General features: G+C 39.8%; 1 protein-coding gene across 9 annotated transcripts in view; it reads right to left on the reverse strand.

The window, feature by feature from the left end:
- LOC108699277 (metastasis-associated protein MTA1) overlaps positions 1-20,456 on the reverse strand; it is a 90,638-nt gene that overhangs the window by 47,642 nt on the left and 22,540 nt on the right. For all 9 annotated transcript variants that reach the window (XM_041573397.1, XM_018231262.2, XM_041573399.1 and 6 more), the window contains exons 4-10: positions 13,020-13,146; positions 11,460-11,523; positions 8,087-8,204; positions 5,876-5,978; positions 3,064-3,163; positions 1,933-2,121; positions 596-670 (exon numbers count right to left, since the gene is read on the reverse strand). In XM_041573397.1, coding sequence (XP_041429331.1) covers positions 596-670; positions 1,933-2,121; positions 3,064-3,163; positions 5,876-5,978; positions 8,087-8,204; positions 11,460-11,523; positions 13,020-13,146 — 776 coding nt within the window. The remainder of the gene's footprint in view (positions 1-595; positions 671-1,932; positions 2,122-3,063; positions 3,164-5,875; positions 5,979-8,086; positions 8,205-11,459; positions 11,524-13,019; positions 13,147-20,456) is intronic.

The following is a 20,456-nucleotide window of genomic DNA, read 5'->3' on the forward strand; positions in this document are numbered from 1 at the left end:
TTTTATCTACCAGGCAGCTGTTATCTTGTGTTAGGGAGCGGTTATCTGGTTACCTTCCCATTGTTCTGCTGATAGGCTGTTGGGGGGGAGGAAAGGAGGGGGTGATATCACTCAGATTTGCAGTACAGCAGTAAAGAGTGACTGAAGTTTATCAGAGCACAAGTCACATGACTGGGGGCTCCTGGGAAACCGACAATACGTCTAGCCCCATAACGAAAAAAAAATGTGTTTTTTTTTTCCGTTATATACAAATAATTTGTTTTAAAAAATTTACGTTACTGGTCCTTTAAATATAAAAAAAAATCAGTTTGCTCTTTTGAAAAACGGATTTCAGTGCAGAAGTCTGCTGAAACAGCACTATTAACTGATGCATGTTTTCCCATGACAGTATCCCTTTAATAGGGTTAATTTCCCACCAGCTCATGAGTAGATTCCCCTTTGGGAACATGAATTAGTAGGTTAATTAGATTAGTAGATGGTTTAGTTAAAATTCTACCCCTATTCACCCTTAAAATATACTGGTAGAACAGCTGTGGCTGGATGTTTTACGGTTAACATACAATTAAATCAGAGTGTTCAATGAGAAGGTTCTTACCTGTTGTACATATCTGTCTGTTGTCTTCCACATGTAGTAATATTCTATTATACTGGTTAGAGACTTCCATGGCAACTAGAAGAAAGGAATCTAAATTAAATGCCACACTATCAGCCCTGTGTATGGTTAAAAACTATTTAAGTACAAAAAAATGTAACAAAACCTTAAGTCTTAATACTGGCCACGGATGCTTAGACTATGTTGTGAAATTTGGCCAACTGCCACCATCATACTCCCTGACTGTCACTTTGAGGGACAGTTTACACAGAGCACCTTTATGATTCCATAGATCATATTTCATCCATGGTATGTGGATGCACGGCAGGGTCGGACTGGGTCAGTGGGAAAAAACCTGGTGGGCCCCGGCCCAGACCCGCTCCCCCAGAAAAGTTAATGCTGTCGCTGTGGCGCGTCTTTTGCGCACGCACAAACTGCGCTTTCGTGGAGGCTGGCAGGAGGTCAGGAGGGGACCCGACGACTGCGGGAGGGGGGCCCTGTGACAGCAGCCCCGGGCCCCCCAGTCCAACCCTGATGCATGGTGTGTCAGGAGATAAGGAAAAGTGATGCCTCACTTCCTCTTCACTTCCGGCTAGTTCTGATAGTTGCAGTCTTTGGCCCAAAAGCACAGTAGTAATGGCCATCATCGTGTACAGCCAGATGTACAGTATATTTTGGCAACAGTTAAATGCCCTAAAGACAAGCCAATGCATGGGCACCATTACCTATCAATGTCTCTATTAACCCTTAAATAACTCAATAAAACAGCTGATTATACTAAATGTCCATTCTGTAGCAAGCTAGCAACACTGAATTACGTTTAAAGGTAACCATAGACGCACAGATAATATCGTACAAAATACATTTTCGTACGATATTCAGTGCGCGTATGGTGGGAAAAGAGCCAACCAAAATCGTCAGATATCGGTCGGCTCGTCAATCGGGCTGGACAGAAAATTTTGATCGGGTGCCTTTGAAGGCACCCCAACATCGGCCATTGTTAGTGCTGAATCGTCAGATAAGGTAGAAGTTTATTATTTCTACCTGTATATCTGACGATTCACGTGTGTATTGAAATGAACAATCTTTCTTGGAAAGATCTTTTCCAAGAAAGATTGTAATTGTTACGTCTATGGCCACCTTTAGACTAATTAAGTTCAGCTACAGCTACAGGGCCAGGAACACGTGATAATCAAAGTCACGTATGCCAAGTATTTGAAGTACAATCCTACATAAGGAATGTTGTTGTACCAGCTGTGAGTCATTGAAAAAATGAGACAGACTAAGAAAACTACAATTTTGCTGTTCCTTTTTCTGGAGCGAGATAAATGATCACGTACAAAGTCCTGCTGTATATCTGTGAAGTCCTTGCCATATTTTTCTAAGGCTTCCTCAAAAAGGTTAGCCTCGGAGGCAGACCATTCCTCCATCTCATCTCTGCAGAGGACAGGACCTCCTTGGGGGACCAGTGCAGAAATGGCTTTGGATATATCATATGAGTTCTTGTGCAATGTGTCCATGGCGTGAAACTGCAAGAAAAAGACAAGAGAAAACAAATTGAGGTTACGGCAGACAGAATCACTTCAGACAAAGATTTCCACTAGTTTGTCTGTAAGATTATCTGCCTACTGGCGATAAATTTATAGCATAGTAACATACAGTACTGCTTGCCTACGCAATAATGGTCTGTTAAGAATATTGATGATTGTTGATGGCACAATATTGGGAGTTTAAAAAAAAAAAAAACAATATAGAATTATATTTTATGTTTGAATACTTAATTTTGCAGTAAATAAATGGGAAGGTGGGGTGGTCTACATTTACGCATGATGCAGATATGGTATGGGATCCATTATCCAGAAACCCATTATCCAGTAAGCTCTGAATTACAGAAATGCCGTCTCTCATAGACTCCGTTTTATCCAAATTTTATAACAGTACCTTGTACATGATCCAAACAGATATAATTAATACTTATTGGAAGCAAAACAAGCCTATTGGGTTTATTTCATATTTACATGGTTTTATCGTAGACTTCAGGTATGAAGATCCAAATTATGGAAAGATCCATTATATGGAAAGCCCCAGGTCCCCAGGGTTCTGGATAATAGGTCCCATACCTGTACTAGACACAGGCCAGCACAATAGAGAAAATGTGTGTCTACATTTGTGACACGCATGATGCAGATATGCAGATCCAAGTCATGGAAATATCTGTTATACGGAAAGCCCTTGGTCCAGAGGGTTCTGGATAATAGGCACCATACCTGTACTAGGCACAGGCCAACACAACAGAGAAATTTGCTATTTCTGATTCCAGAGCTCTAGTGCCATGGGAGATCCAATTTTAGACTGCATCTGTTTTAATACTGTCCCTCTCTAGCACTCCCTCCCATTTGCAGAGGCTGCTCTTTTTTATTTCCTTTACAAATGAAGATGATTGTAAAGGTTCTGTCCTCGTCTCTGCTTACCAGCGTGATGTCTCTAGAGGCAGCGGCTGCGCTCATGTGTAGACTCGGCTGTCTGACAGAACTACTGCAGTCCAACGCACGGGCAAATGTACCTACAGACCTGAGAAAAGGGTCACAAGAGAGGGGGGACATTAGCCTTGCATAGCAAATGAACATGAAAAAGATGTACGTGATTAAGCAGAAATACTGCTACTGCTTACTCACTAGGACAGGGATCCCCAACCTTTTGAACCCATGAGCAACATTCAGAAGAAAAAGGAGTCGGGGAGAAACACAAGCATGAAAACTTATCTGGGGTGGCAACTAAGTGCTGTGATTGGCCATTTGGTAGCCCCTATGAGGCTCTGTTTGGCAGTGCACCTTGTTTCTATGCAACCAAAACTTGCCTCCAAGCCTGGAATTCAAAAATAAGCACCTGCTTTGAGGTCACTGGGAGCAACATCCAAGGGGTTGGAGAGCAACATGTTGCTCACAAGCTACTGGTTGGAAATCACTGCACTAGGACCACATTGCTTGGCCCTCTGTGGTTTGTCATTAGCAGTGCTACATCGGATGGATTAAAAACATGACCTGCAAAGGATTGATCTCTGAAAACTTGTAGCCTACTGGGGTAAAGGCACAAATAAAAGCACCCCAATCTCATTGTTGGCCCCAAATCAACAAGGCAGACACTGTATTCTATGCAACTTAGGTTACAAGTCTACGACCTGCTATAAAATCTATTCTCCAGACTGCTCACCAAAAAGAAAAGCAAGTTTAAAGAGATACTGTCATGGAAAAACATGTTGTTTTTCCAAAAGGCATCAATTAATAGTGCTGCTCCAGCAGACTTCTGCACTGAAATCCATTTCTCAACGGAGCAAACAGATTTTTTTATATTAATTTTGACATTTCTGACATGGGGCTAGACATAATCAGTTTCCCAGCTGCCCACAGTCATGTGACTTGTGCTCTGATAAACATCAGTCACGCTTTACTGCAAGTTGGAGTGATATCATTCCCTCCCCTTCTCCCACAGCAGCCTAACAACAGAACAAAGGGTAGGTAATCAGATAGCAGCTCCCTAACACAAGATAACAGCTCCCTGGTAGATCTAAGAACAGCACTCAATAGTAAAATCCAGGTCCCACTGCGACACATTCAATAACATTGAGTAGGAGAAAACAGCCTGCCAGAAAGCAGTTCCATCATACGAGACAAAATGACCGGAGATGGCTGCCTACAGACCAATATTATAACTAAAACAAAATTAGACCTGCTGGTTCAGGAATGAAATTTTATATTGTAGAGTGAGTTATTTGCAGTGGAAACAGTGTAATTTAGAAATAAAAACTATATCATAAAAATCATTACAAAATCCCTTTAACCACAAGCAGATTTCAGCCAGGCGTTTTCTTTTAACGCTCCCATTCTGCATTGCAATTATAACTTCTCCCTTCACGTGATGCACTATGTCACCAAGTTTGCGAAATTACATCAGGGCACCATCAAAGATGGGACACCATGCTCCACCTAATGACACAGTGACATAGTCTTGTGAGAATTGCTGGTGTCCTCTTGAAAACGCAGTGCAATTCATCTGAGTGGGAACAACTGCATTTGCATCGCAATCAATGCTTGGTTAATGGTGATTTTCAGCCAACTCCCCAAAAAAAAAAAAATTAATACATTTAAAAAATTAAATTAAAAAGCACAGTCCTGCTTTGTTTGATGTCAGAAATACATTTTGAGGAAAGGCATATTGTTGTCCTGAAACGTTTGATCCTATCCTGTGTGTCTAGAGCACTCCAATAAACCTGGGAAAAACACACTTTTAAACTACAGGTATTGGCATAATTTCTTTTTCAGCATACTGGTGTTAGGTGGGCCTGGGATAGTGGCTGGGGGTGGTTTAGCATAAAGCCCAGATAGGGTTAGTTTCGGTGTGAAAGCCTATTTACTTTAGTCCATACTAATGTAATTCTACTTGGAGGTTATTTAGGCCGAGATTTGGTTTGAGCACCTTTTTGCCATCATATAGAGTGACCGCAAACTTTAAAAGGATCCTGTCATCAGAAAACATGTTTTTTTTCAAAACGCACCAGTTAATAGTGCTACTCCAGCAGACTTCTGCACTAAAATCCATTTCTCAAAAGAGCAAACAGATTTTTTTATATTCAATTTTGAAATCTGACATGGGGCTAGACATTTTGTCAATTTCCCAGCTGCCCCTGGTCATGTGACTTGTGCCTGCACTTTAGGAGAGAACTGCTTTCTGGCAGGCTGCTGTTTTTCCTTCCCAATGTAACTGAATGTGTCTCAGTGAGACATGGGTTTTTACTATTGAGTGTTGTTCTTAGATCTACAAGGCAGCTGTTATCTTGTGTTAGGGAGCCGTTATCTGGTTACCTTCCCATTCTTCTTTTGTTTGGCTGCTGGGGAGGGGGTGATATCACTCCAACTTGCAGTACAGCAGTAAAGAGTGATTGAAGTTTATCAGAGCACAAGTCACATGACTCGGGGCAGCTGGGAAATTGACAATATGTCTAGCCCCATGTCAGATTTAAAAATTGAATATAAAAAAATCTGTTTGAGAAATGGATTTCAGTGCAGAATTCTGGAGCAGCACATTAACTGATTCATTTTCAAAAGAAAATGTTTTTTCCCCATGACTATCCCTTTAAGCAGCACAAATGCATTAACACTAAAGCTGCTTTAGCATGGACTTGAAACAGATAAAGCTCAGTTAGAGCTGGCCATTCTACTAAACCGTGATCTGAAATAAATCCCAAAACCAAGAATCAGTATAGAAAAAAAAAAGTATTTATCTTACCGTGCTACCACCAAAAACTGATCTATCTGTTTATCAGTCAGGGGACTGCTTGCTTCCCAGACTTTAGTTTCAAGGTTTACTTGGTCTCTTCCATCTTCTGCACCTGAAGAGAACAACAATTAGACAACATTTTATAACAGATTAGAAGCATTGTGCCTATTAAGGTAAACCAAAAGGTTGGCAGATACTTTTAGATTGTCAACATATAGTTTAGATAAATGATCAAAAATATCCCAAATTAACAGCTTCACTTACATTTAAATATAATCCATATGCATATAATGCTCTATGTTGTAAAACTTGTATTTATCTCCTTTGCATTTCAAGTAAGTGTTGGGTATATTTTTTGCTTCACAAATGTTGAAGCTTTGCTACAACTCCTTATCACCAATCACTGCTTATTAATCAGGGCATGAGGTATCTTCTAGTATTTCTACCCACTGTTTTTTTTCTGGGTTACTAGAAGAAAACTCAAAAAATAAATGGTGTGTCATTAATAAAAAAAAAAAAAATGGGTTTCAGGTAGGATCTGAAAATATGTTAGATATGTTAAATGTTATAGATAGATTAAAATCTCAGCCCCATTGCCCCTGCCTTCCCTTTAAAGCCAGCAGAGAACATTTCCCCTAAGCCATGGGCATTTTTGCAAGATCCCAAAAAATGGTAAAAAAAAAAGGTTTTAGCAGTGCAACAAATAAAAATAAAGTACAAACGGGTATACAGGTATGGGACCTGTTGTCCAGAATTCTTAGGAGCTGGGGTTTTCCGGATAACGGATCTTTCCGTAATTTTGATCTTCATACCTTAAGTCTACTAGAAAATCTGTAAACATTAAATAATCCCAATAGGCTGCTTTTGCTTCCAATAAGAATTAATGATATCATCGTTTGGATCAAGTACAAGCTACTGTTTTATTATTACAGAGAAAAATAAATCATTTTAAAAAATTTGTATTATTTGATTGTAATGGAGTCTATGGGAGAAAGGCTTTCCCTAATCCGGCGCTTTCTGGGTTTAACGGGTTTCCGGATAACGGATCCCATACCTGTACTATATTTTTTTCATAACTGAAAAATATCCCTTTAATAGGCTCGTCATCCCAGAAGATGACTGGATGTACTGCAGTGCTGGAAGAAATCGTACAGAGGGGGTGGTAAACATGGGTAACTGGAGGTACCATATGACAGGGAATTTCAAAAACAGCATATGGCAGTTCATTCACAGCCAGCGGAAGCTGTGGTAGTAGTCAATTTAACCCATTCATTAAATTAGTAGTTTATTATATGGAAAAAAAAAATCTTAAAACCTACAGAAGAATGATTTTCAAAAGAGATTTATGAAGCAAAGTGGAGTTTCTAGAAAAAAAGGTTGACCTTTGAAACTGCACCACCCCATTCGATAATCGATTCCCTCGAGCAAAACCAAAATAAAACATAACTTTCAATCAGGGATGCACCGAATCCACTTTTTTGGATTTGGCCGAACCCCCGAATCCTTCTTGAAAGATTTGGCCGAATACCGAACCGAATCCTAGAATGCAAATTAGGGGTGGGAAGGGGGAAACATTTTTAACTTCCTTGTTTTGTGACAAAAAGTTAGGCGATTTCCCTCCCCGCCCTAATTTCATATGCGAACACCCTGCCTAATTGAACTAAAAGAGATCAAGTGCCTGACACGTTTCGCTCACTCAAAGGCATAAATAGCCGATACCGATGCAATGAGGGGTAACTCGCGGGTGGTTTGGGCTTGTACGGGGTAGCAAACACGGCATAACCGGCATTTATGGGTGAGGGTCCTTTCTATGCAGTTTTGGCAATACTCTTTAGGTTAACCCTTCAGTTCCGGGCTGTACTTCGAGACTTAGTCCATATTAAATTCTGTCCTAATTGTAATTTTAAATTTCACTGGTATTCTGGACTTTATTTTAAATATCATTTTATTAAAAGTTATGTTTTATTATTGTTTTGCTCAAGGGAATCATTGAATTTCGAATGGGGTGGTGCAATTTCAATGTCAACCTTTTTTTTCTAGAAACTCCACTTTACATTAGTTCACTTGACCTTGCACACCATTTTGTGTTTCTCTATGGTCGAAGGTGCTCCAAAACCAACTTTTTTGCAGCATTTATGAAGCATTGGACTTTCACAGCAATACAAATACACTGCCCAATTAAAGTGCATTTAGCTCTAATAGTTCAAGAAAGCACATTACCCTCCTCCAATAAGTCTGTTATATCTGCTTGGTATCTGTTGCCCACTCGAATTTCCCCCTTGTCTGCCAAGAGAGTCTTCTGCTGTGGATCATAAACTAAAGAATAGAAAAAGAAATCCTAAAAAAAGGGAGAGGAGACAAAAACAACAAAAATTAGCCAGTGTGGGGTTTTCAATTACACAATTACACAATTACTTAGTACTAATGATACACCGAATCCAGGATTTGGCCTTTTTCAGCAGGATTCAGATTTGGCCGAATCCTTGTACCTGTCTGAAACTAATCTAAATCCTAATTTGCATATGCAAATTAAGGGCAGGAAGGGAAATCACAACTTTGTCACAAAACAAGGAAGTAAAAAAATTTTCCTTCCACTTTTTCCCCCCTTCCTGTCCCTAATTTGCATTTTTATGATTTATTTATTTCTAAATTACACAGTTTACACTGCAAATAAGTCACTCTACCATTTAAAATTTCATTCCTAACCCAACAAGTATATTTTTTTTAGTTGTAATATTGGCGTGTAGGCAGCCATCTCAGGTCATTTTGCCTGGTCATGTGCTTTCAGAAAGAGCCAGCACTTTAGGATAATGTGTCTCAGTGGGACCTGGATTTTTACTATTGAGTGCTGTTCTTAGATCTACTATCTGGTTACCTTACCATTGTTATTCTGATGCGCTGCTGGGGGGGGGGTGGGATCACTCCACCTTGCAGTTCAGCAGTAAAGAGTGACTGAAGTTTATCAGAGCACAAGTCACATGACTGGGGGCAGCTGGCAAACAGACAATATTTATAGCCCCACATCAGATTTTAAAATTAAATATAAAAAAAATCTGTTTGCTCTTTTAAGAAACAGATTTCAGTGCAGAATTCTGCTGGAGAAGCACTATTAAATGATGTATTTTTTAAAAAAAAAAAAAAAAAAAAAAAAAAAAAAGCATTTTTCCCCATGACAGTATCCCTTTAAACATTACAGTATTGAATATATAAAACAGATAAGGCAGTTAAAAGAATGCAGTCATTACTTTAAATAAAAGAGGAAAGAAAAACAAATTTGTGCTGTTATAATAATTACTTGCAAAATACTAGATCGTAAATAGAAAGAAATCATTCTAGGAGAGTTTATCTAAAAATCACAACAAAAAATGGTTTCTGGATCCCCATCATCCCCAAACTTTGCAGAAGGAATCGTTTATTTTGCATACATATGAAACAGACCATTCACCTTCTAAACATTGTTTTGTTGAACTTTTTACATAAGATATCGTTTAGGGCAAGGCCAGACATGGCGTTTTTACATTGCATTTTTAAAAAACAGGCGAAAATAAGCATAAACTGCACTACCACTGAAATTAATGGAAAACGCCCTATGGCAATTCTCACAGGGCGCTTGCAAGCCGAAATTGCCAGGGGACACCAGTATTGGCATTTTTTTTTAGCAGAAACGCCAATACGTAAAGAAACTAAAAAATCAATAGACTCTATAGGATCTGCAATTTTGAAACCACACCTTGCGTAAATACACAGCGTATTTTAAATATGTCATCCCTCACGAGAAAAATGGCACATATACGTTTTTACGGCCGGTGACGTAATTACGTTGCTTATCGGCGATCATTTCTGCTCCATTTTGCATGCAGTTTTTCTATTTCCAGCCAGCGGAATTATGGGGAACGAGAACAATGAGAAGTGCATGTTGGGAAAAGAAACTTACATGCAGAAAAACGCATGTTGACAGTTGTGTGTGGTTTCAGTGGCATATTTACGCCCCCAACTGAGATTTTTCTTTTAAAAACACAGCATAAAAAAACACCATGTCTGGCCTTGCCCTAAGGTTTAGATAATATTAAAAAACTAATGCCATAAAAATGTGTCTATGGAAAATCTTTTGAAGCGCAACATCCAGTATGCAGGCCTCCGGATACACAGCCATTGAGCCCTTGCATATGTTCCTATAGTCTCTAGGATGACCTACCAAGTACTTTATCACTGGGAAAAATAGTAATTAAAGGCAGGATTTAGTCATGGGGTGACTAAACTGGGGTGGAGGGTGACTGTTGCTTCTTTAAAGGGGTGGGTCAACGCTTTTCTAATATTGAAGTGTAAAGTGTAATTTTTCACCTTCTGAAGCAGCCCTGGAAGGGGGGGTCGCCGACCCTGTGAACTGTTCTAAATGGATACATTTAGTTGATACATTTCTTATCTTTGTCCCTGCTGAGCAGAATCTCTGGGTTTCATTACAGGCAGTTGTTGGAATTGACACAATAGTTGCTAATACTCCAGAGATGCTGCTGAGAAATGTATCAAGTCAATGTTGCAAAATTATAACAGTTTAGAGTCTGCACTAGAGTCCTGCAGCGGGTCGGGTACCCGCAGGTTACCCACAAAAACCTGCAGTGGGTGGGTGGAATTTCCGTGTGCAGATTTAGACATGGGTCAGCAGGTATGCGGGCCGGATTTACATAGTGGGCGCCCCTAGGCCGACTGCCGTTCGCCGCCCCTGTCCCCTTCCCTTTATTTGGCAAATTTTCATCATCTTGACTTTGGGAAATTTTGTTTGTAAAAATGATTGTATCTCCAGCACATCCCCAGTGTTTTTGAACCAATGTGGGTGTGGTTGGGCAGCATGCTGCCCTCCTAAAATCCTGCCGCCCTAGGCCTGGGCCCTGGTGGCCTTTTCACATATCCGGGCCTGTTTGCGGTTCTTCTCAATGGCGATTTTTACTCCTTTTTTCTGATCACGTCTACTTCGATGATGTCACTTCAGGTTTACAATGGCAGCACTTCTTGGTTTACTCCTTTTTTCTGATCACGCCTACTTACGATAATGTCACTTCCAATTTACGACAGCGCTTTCTGATTCTTGATGGTCAGGGGGGTCGCGGTCCGTGTTGCGGATAAGGTACTTGTGGGTCAAGTACCGGGTCCAAGCGGTTAAGAACGAGGGTTGCAGATTGCAGGGAACGGGTTCCAAAAAATGGACCTGTGCAGGTCTCGTCTAGTCTGCACCTGATTTACTGAGCTGCCAGACTTAAACACCAGAGACATGAACATTCAACATTAAACTTAGATTTTGGAAAAACAGTAAAAAATAAATAATGGAAAGTAATTGAAAAAAATCTTTATTTCTGGGGAACAATCTAAAAACAACTGAATTGCAAAAAGTGTTTGGAAGGTGAACAACCCTTTTAATCAATTGCAAGTGGGGTGGAGTGGTATCCTCAGGCAACAATCACACTACAGTTGTATTTAAAATCATCTGAAGTTTTTGGAAATTTTATCTAACGTTTTATCTATAGCCAGCTTTACATTTGGTATTCTAAATAAAAAAAATTACAGTGAAGATGCAGATATAAATATAAATTAGCCATACCTCGCGTTCCAAATAGGATTTAAGTGATTCGGTTTCGTTTAATAGCGTTACGCTGCATTTGCCTCTGTAAGAAAATAAAAATAAAAAGGGCTTAGCACGGACCATGCATAAAACTTTACCCTAAATCTATAAATACAAAAGGGCACGTAAGGAATACAAGTGCTAATCTGGATGCAAAATTGACTGCACTTTGGCACAATTCAGGAAGGTTCTTGTGTATGTGCTTTTGCAACAAGTCTGATCTAATGAGTCTCTGCAAGTTCCAGCATTGACTCAAGGGAACCCTGGAGATACTGCCTGAACTTTCACATAATTCTCAGGTTCCCTTAATGGGGAGACTTTTTGGTTGATTATATTTTGTTTGCCTTGCTCTCGTGCCCTGCTTGTTATTTGGTTGTTGGGAGGGGATCACAGAGCACCCTTTCAAACAAAAGCTATTACAGGTATGGGATCCGTTATCCAGAAAGTTCAGAATTAGGGGAAGGCCTTCTCCCATAGACTCCATTTTAACCAAATTATGCTAAATTTAAAAAAAAAAAATATTTCCTATTTCTCTAATAATTAAACAGTACAGGATCTGTAATCTGGAAACCCATTATCCAGAAAGCTCTGAATTACGCAAAGGCCATCTCTCATAGACTCCATTTTCTCCAAATAATCCAAATTCTTAAAGGAGAAACCCGTACTAAAAAAAACCCCTACCCCCCTACCCTGCATAGACCAACCTCCCTCCTACCCCACAGCCTAACTGCCCTCCTGGCAAATGCCCCTAATTTTTTACGAACACCTCAGTGCAGATCTGGCCTCTGGAGTTTAACAGGCGACATCTTCTTTTTTCGGTCTTCTTCGGAATCTGATCGAATTTCGGCGCATGCGCAGTTGGAGTAAATTTCCGTTCATGAGTAACTGCGCATGCACCGAAAGTCACGAAAATTTCCGACAATCTTTCAGATTCCAAAGACGATTAAAAAAAGAAGATGGCACCTGTGAACTTCTGAGGCCAGATCTGCACAGAGGGATAAGTAAAACATTTGGGGCATTTGACCGGGGGGTGGGGCAGTTAGACTGTGGGGGAGGAGGGAGGTTGGTCTACGCAAGGTAGGGGGGTAGGGTTTTTTTCTAGTACGGGTTTGTTTATCCTTTAAAAAAAGATTTCCTTTTTCTCTGTAAAAATAAAACAGTAGCTTGTACTTGATCCAAACTAAGATAAAATAAATCCCGAAAGGACACAAAGACAAGATATGGAGATCCAAATTACAGAAAGATCTCTTATCCAGAAATCCATGTCCCAAGCATTCTGGATAACAGGTCCCATACCTGTACCTTATACTTAATCTAAACTAAGATGTAATTAATCCCTTTTAAGGCAAAATAATATTATTGGGTTTATTTAATGTTTCAATGAATTCAAGTAGAACTAAATCCAAATCACTTATCCGGAAAACCTCGGATCAAACGCATTCTGCATAACAGGTCCCATCCCTGTAGTAGGGTAATTCTCGACATCCGACACAATAAGAAGCAGCGGAGAACAGCCACGTGTTTAGAATAAAATATCACCTTATATGAGTGGCAGGTAAAGACTCAAGCTGCCGTGAAAGAAACAGTTCTCTGTGCCTCAGTTGGTGCTTTGATTTTTCGGGTAAATCAACCATTTCTGGATTTTCCATTTCTTCTTCCATTTCCCCTAGGGGAGAAAAATTGAAGATAAGCAGGTTGCTTGCACCCAATAACAGACAGCCAGGACAATAGGTTTCTGTTCAGAAAAAAGCAGTAGCACTACTGATGCCTGTTTGAATGACCGATTTGAATGTACATTTGTAAAAATGACCAGGTTCCCATTAAAGCACATAAGAGTGCTGGGATATGAATGCGTGATGCAGTCTGGCTGCAAGGATCAAATCAGGACCTTCTGAAGCTCATCTTATAGAAAAGGATTGCTTACAAATGCTACAGTATGTACTTGAGACTGCGTAACAGATTGATAAGGAGAGCGCTAGAGCTCACAAGGGAATCAAGGTAAGGATGCACAGTCACAACAGAGATCCTTCTAACTCTGGTTTTATTAGACAGCTGTAAGGCATTATTTAAAAAAAATTAACATGTTTAAAGGGGGGGTTCACTTTAAGATAACTTCAACAATGTTATAGAATTGCAGACTAGTCTCCATTCTTTATTTTTTATAGTTTTCTTTTAATTATTTGCCTTTTTCTTCTGACTTTTCAGCTTTCAAGTGTGGGTCACCCCATCTAAAAAACAAATGTTCTGTAGGGCTACAAATTTGTTGTTTCTACCAAGAGACTTTTCAATTGGTCTTCATTATTTTTTTTTTTATAGTTTTTAAATTATTATTTGTCTTTTTCTTCTGATTCAGCAGCTTTCAAATGGGGGTCAATGACCCCACCTAAAAACAAATGCTCTGTAGGGCTACAAATTTGTTGATTCAGGCCATTTACTATTAATATTCCAGCCGCTTATTACAATCAATGAATGGTTTCTAGGGTCATTTGGACCCTAGAATTTTGGTTTGTAGGGTAAACTGTAGACTGGAGAGCTGCTGAATAAAAAGCTAAATAAATCAAAATCTAAATAAATCAAAAACCACATATAATAAAATATGAAATCCAATTGCAAATTGTCTCGGGATATCCCTCTCTACATCATACTAAAAGTTCTCAAAAATGAAGAACCCCTTTAAGAAGAACAATTTGAGAGTTTTCCTTTTTAAAGGGTCGATGCACCCTATTGGTCTATTCACCCAAACGAATAAGGCTGCGATAACAATGTTTTCTTATCATTTTAATAAGCTCTGCAGAAGGAGATACTTACGTAAGAAGCCTTTTCCATTGCTTGAAAGTAAAATCGGTGCACCATATGTAAAGCACTTATGAATCAACAGTAGTAAAACATATGAAGCACTTTGTTATTTCAAAGCCACCAGAAGTTGCCTCAAGAGGTATCTTCAGAAAAACTAAGCATTGTTCATGTATTACCACCGGGAGATTCACGTTAATCACCATTGGGAATGCATTTGGAGGACATTAGTCGTCCACAGAGGAAGATATCTATTTGGGCAACTTATCTCCTCAGGTGCCATTGCCCTAAAGGAACACTGCATCTGCTCTCCTCCAGACAAAGCTCCAGTTCCCATAATGCTTTGCACACTGTGTTTCTTCTTCCTAACAGGTGTGTCAATCACAGAATATGCAAGGCATTGTGGGAACTTGAGTCCAGCCTGGAAAAGAGCATTGTAAAAGGGACAAAAAATGGCCTTCAAGCATAATTACATTCACAAATAAATAGGGATGCATCGAATCCACTATAATGGATTTGGCCGAAGCACCGAATCCTTTGTGAAATATTTGGCGAAATACCGAACTGACCCCTGATTTGCATATTTCACTTCCTAGTTTTGTGACAAAAAGTCACGAGATTTCCCTTCCCATATATGCAAAATAGGATTCGCCGTATCCTGCTGAAAAGGGCTGAATCCCAAACAGAATCCTGGAATCGGTGCATCCCTACAAATAAATGAATATGTTTCATGAATGTGTATTGGAAAGACACATAGAATTACATTTCCATTTATTAGATCTTGGATGCCCCTTTAAAGGCCTGAAAAAACCCTCAAAACAGAGCAGCTTGTCCGTCATGTGCTTTTATTTGCCAGCCATTAATTATGCTTGCAACCTAGTTTACTCCCATTATCAAGTATGCCAGAACACATCAAATCACACTGCCCAGCTGCTTTCTTATACAGTGATCGTCACTAACGAATAGAATTGGACTGGATAAAAGCAAAAGTATATATATTTATTATTCAGATTTCCATAAAGGTATCAGCAAACTGAAAAGTTAAATTAAAGTTTACCTCTTGTGTTGTCGTGTTTTTTTTTTTAAAAGGAATCTGTATGTTCAATGTATACACCCTTTTACTGCACAGGGTTGCGGAATAGTGATGTGTACCTGCTTGATCCGCACCCGACCTCCCTCAGCCCGCACCCCAACTTCCTTTTAAAAAAAAAGGGGCAGGGAGAGCAGGCACGGCTATAAAGCCAGAAGCCAGCATTTGAAGGTGGCGGGCAGGGAGAGAAGGAAGAAGAGCTCAACCCGCACCTGCTGCGATCCGCCGGTATCGGGTCAGCCCGCACATCAATATTGCGGAATATTTTTGCACTTTATAAATGAGTGTAAAGAATAATGATGCTAATAATAACAACACATCCCAATTCTAACAGCTCACATGCAGTGTCCCCATGACAGAGGTCTCAGACATCTTCCAAAAGTTAGTACATTTTCTATGAATTTTGAGTGACAGTCTCTAGATCTAGGAACAGAAAATACTGGCACACAAAGCGTTTGCCAGTTTTTTCTGTTCCTGCATTTACTTGGGAGGCTGCCGTGTCCTCTGATACTGAGCACCAAGCTATAATCGCTAAGGACTGCTGTGGGTGTGCGATTGCTCTATCTTGTTTCAGTCTCTTGATCTACCCACCAATCATCACAACCAATTGATCAAAAATCAGATTCGAATGTTTCTATTGTATTTGAAATCTCAATTGTATAAAAATGTGAAACTCAAACTTGCAGGGTCGGACCGGAGCATTGGGGGGCCCACCAAGACTGCAAAATGAAGGGCCCTACTGGCAGTCCCCGGGACCCACTCCCGAACTCTAAAACCCCCGTCTGCGCCGTGTGCAGGAGCGAAAGACGCGGCACAATAACTTTCCTTTATGGGGCAGCAGGTCTGGGCTGGTGGGAGACCATAAGGTAGAGTCCTGCGGGTTACCGGCAAAAAAAGCGGGTACCCTGCGGGATGAGGGTAGTATTTTTGGGTGTGGGAATAGATGCGGATCGCAGGTCTCATCTAAAGTTCTTATATTATCTATATTTTACTCCATTTAAAATTTTACAAAACTTTTTTCTGTTCCCACCCACAGTTTGCAGGAACATCACTTCCTGTTTAATGGTAGTCGGCGGGTTGCGGATAAAGTTGCAGGTCGGCGGATCAAAGTGGGGCTACGTACTGCGGTTGGGTCTAATAAATTGGTTGCCCACAGGACTCTTATTATTATTTTTAATGAGCATGCCAAACTGCAAAATGGTCTTGAAAAATTGGATTGAAAAAGAGCACGAGTTTTCTACATATCGTTTTAAATTTCAGTTCTTTCACTAAATAAATATTGAAAAATTCAGCTTCTGGAGAGTTGACTTAATGACTTTAGTGCCACAAAAAAACCTTGAATTGCGTAAAGATGCCAAATTTAAATGTTGTTGATAGATTTGCCCCTGAGGCTAATGTCACATTTGTGGGTTTCTCCACTGACGTAAATACACCTGTGCAGTATTGATGCCAACAGCAAAAAAAAAACACCCCAAGCAAAATTAGCAAAGTTTGGATCACATCTGAATAATATAAATTCCTCATTGGATCTAATGAAACAGATGTTCCCAGGACAATTTGATTGCTTTTTTTTTTCATTCAGATATAAAATAGCACTTTTAAACCCTTCTGAAAAAAAACCTCCTTTTCCAAGCCCTAAAATATCTGTCTCTTTACCAAATACCCTGACTTCTGTTATCTATGCTCCTGCAGAGCACAGCAACCTGTATTCTAGTGTCTAGAGCCATTTGTTAGCCTCTGTTCATGTATATATAATTCTATGTGGACTGGCAGACTACAGGAGTCTCTGTTTGGCAGTACATCTCATTTTTATGCAACCAAAACTTGCCTCCAAGCCTGAAATTTAAAAATAAGCAACTGCTTTGAGGCCACGAGGAGCAACATCCTAGCGGTTGGTGAGCAATATAAACTGTATATGGCAGCTCAAAAACCCGTATCAGAATGCAATAATTAGCCATCTAGCATTATATGACCCCAGTAAATATGAAGTCACGTTTACGTGAATATATGTCTGTGTGCATCAGCCTAGCCTAGTTTTATATTAGATTTATCTAATCAAACTCTCACCAATAGGGGCCACCCCGCCTGGCCAATTACGTCACAAAAGGGGCTGGGTGAGCAGGCGCATTGTTTATAAAAGAAAACCCGGAAGTCGCCATTTGACAGTGGCGGCCGTGGAGAGCAGGAGAAGAGCTCAACCCGCACTGCGAAGAAGAGTGAGAGCTCGGCCTGAACCCGCCTGACTGAGTTTAGACACAGAGAGCTGCTGTGTTGTCAGTTGGGAAGAAGCAGCACACCAGTAATATTGGCTCTGTGTCTCCACTCATTTTCATTTACACAATCACTGTTGCCACGGCAACACCAAGGGAATGTAACACAAACATGTTCTGCTTGATGTTTTATCAGAAATGAAAAGAAAAAACTGTACAAATGCAAATGAGTTATGTACTTTTGCCCTCTCTCCCTGTAACTATTGTTGGTTTCACTTGATATGCCTCTCCCCTGTGCTGTACATATCATTTCCTTCAAGAGATCCCATTTCAATAGCCCTCACTTTCCCCACTAGTCTCTCTCTCCTCTTTCTGGTTGTACAGTTCGGATAATGTCACTCCAGTGAAAGAGCAGTTGCGATCATTTATAAACACTGGGCAAATCTGCACCTGGGCAGTAACCCATGGCAACCAATCAAATAATTACTTTGTGTTCAACCTGCAGCTGGCTGAAAAATCACTAAATGGTTGCTATGGGTTACTGGGTTTATAAATGACCGCCACTACCAAAAGTCCATTATGGGCACATTACTGACAAAAACCATTAACAGACATATTTTCTGCAATTCACAAATAAGGAACGTTGATCTTTAAATACTTTCAACTTGAGCCATTAACAAAATTACAGGAAAGGGCACTTAAAAGATGTATCCTTTGGTTCTATTAATGTGAGAAAAAGGGACTGAACTAATCACTTTGCACTTCTAAAGGATGCAGCAAGCCTCTTTAGTTGCAAATTAGAACAGGGCAGAGTCAATAGTCTGGACCATTAGCAAGAAGAATATCAACTCCAGACCATTTGGCAAACACAAGAGTTAATACTTTAGCAGAGACCATAATCCATTGTTGAAACCATAACCTACATTGCTGGGTAACAGCAGATTCAAAATGAATCATTTGATCATATGTAATAATCTCATCTATGTTTCTAATCACAGTTATCCATTGAGATCAAAGGCAAAAGCTTGACAGTGCAAACAATTAGTAAATTTGGACAGAGACTATTGTTAAAGTGGGTGGTTCACGTTTAAAGGGGACCCGTCACCCAAAAATATTATTCCAAATCCTATTTTATCATGTTAGTCAAGCAAAATGAACTCTAATTAAACTATATAAATTATTTGACTAGTTTCCTTCAGTCTGGGAATTCATAATTATAGCAAGCAGGCAGGAGCCATTTTGTGGACACTGCTATTAAGACAAGTCTTGTATCATCTCAGAATCTTGTTTGTGCACCAGAATGGGGGACCTGATGTCCATCCCCATGCCCCGGTTACACAATTAAATGGTTAAGAGAACTGGGGGAATGTGTAGAGAGCAGTGACATCTAGGAAGTGCTGAATGGAAAGTGAAAGTAATTGTCTGCCCGCCTCTATGCCTCAGGCATAGAGGAGGGGCAGCCAATATTTGATTGACAGCTGAGATTTTCAAATGAGTTTGCAACAGCTATGAATGCTTTAATAAAAAAAAAGAATTTGGATTTCATGTTTAATTTGAAAAGGACTTTTATTATACAGATTTTTGTCTGGGAGACAGGTCCACTTTAAGTAAACTTTTAGCATGTTATATGGCCAATTCTAAGCAACTTTTCCATTGGTCTTCATTATTTATTTTCTATAGTCATAGAATTATTTGCCTTCTTTCCAGTGACCACCCATCTAAAAACAAATGCCCATTAAGGCTACAAATGTATCGGTATTGCTACTTTTTATTATCGGTACTCATCTTTCTATTCAGGCCTCTCCTATTCATATTCCAGTCTCATTCAAATCAGTGCATTGTTGCTAGGATAATTTGGACCCTAGCAACCAGATAGCTGAAACTGAAAACTGGAGATCTCTCTTCATCATACTAAAAGTTAACTCAAAGGCAAACAACCCCATTAAAGTGGACCTGTCATCCAGACATAAAAATCTGTATTATAAAAGTCCTTTTCAAATTAAACATGAAATCCAATTTCTATTTTTTATTAAATCGTTCATAGTTTTTTTAAACACAGTTTAAATTCTCAGCTGTCAATCAAATATTGCCTGCCCCTCCTCTATGCCTTAGGAGGCAGGCAATTACTTTCATTTTCTATTCAGCACTAGATGTAACTGCACTCCTCACATACCCCTGTTCTCTTCACCATTTAATGGTGTAGCCAAAACATAGGGATGGACTTCAGGTCCCCCATTCTGGTGCACAAACAAGATTCTGAGATGATGGAAGGCTTGCCTTAATAACAGTGCCTAGGGATGGGCGAATTTGACCCGTTTCGTTTCACCAAAAATTTGCTGCCGACTATGGGCGTCAAAATAATTTTGTCGCACCGCAAAATTTTTTTGTCGCGTGTCTTTTTTTTATTTTTGACGCATGACGTCATACAAGTCTATGGGCGTCATTTTTGCGCGAAACAAGGCGAAAAAAGTCACCCAACCCTAATGTCAGTGCCCACAAAATGGCTTATGCCTGTTTGCTATAATTATGATGTCCCAGAGTGAAGGAAACAAGATTAAAATTATTTCTACTGTGTAATTAAAGTTCATTTTGCTTGACTTATGTAATAAAACAGGATTTGGAATATTTTTTTAGGTCACAGGTCCCCTTTAAAACCAAGAGTCACCTCGCTAAATGAATTATGGAGGAAGTAAAATAGAGGCATACGTCATAGAGGCATACCAAGCTTCCAGAGCAGCTTATGTAGCATAAGCATGGCCTTATAATTCAGAGCCATATATATCTCAACTTGCAGATGGCCCTTTTGATCCTGTTAGATCTCATCAGTGTGAGATACTGATACATGGGTTCTGAGTAGTGATGTGCGGGCCTGCCCGATACCCG

Source organism: Xenopus laevis, chromosome 8L, assembly GCF_017654675.1.
Source record: "Xenopus laevis strain J_2021 chromosome 8L, Xenopus_laevis_v10.1, whole genome shotgun sequence".
In the NCBI taxonomy this organism is placed as follows: Eukaryota; Metazoa; Chordata; class Amphibia; order Anura; family Pipidae; genus Xenopus; species Xenopus laevis.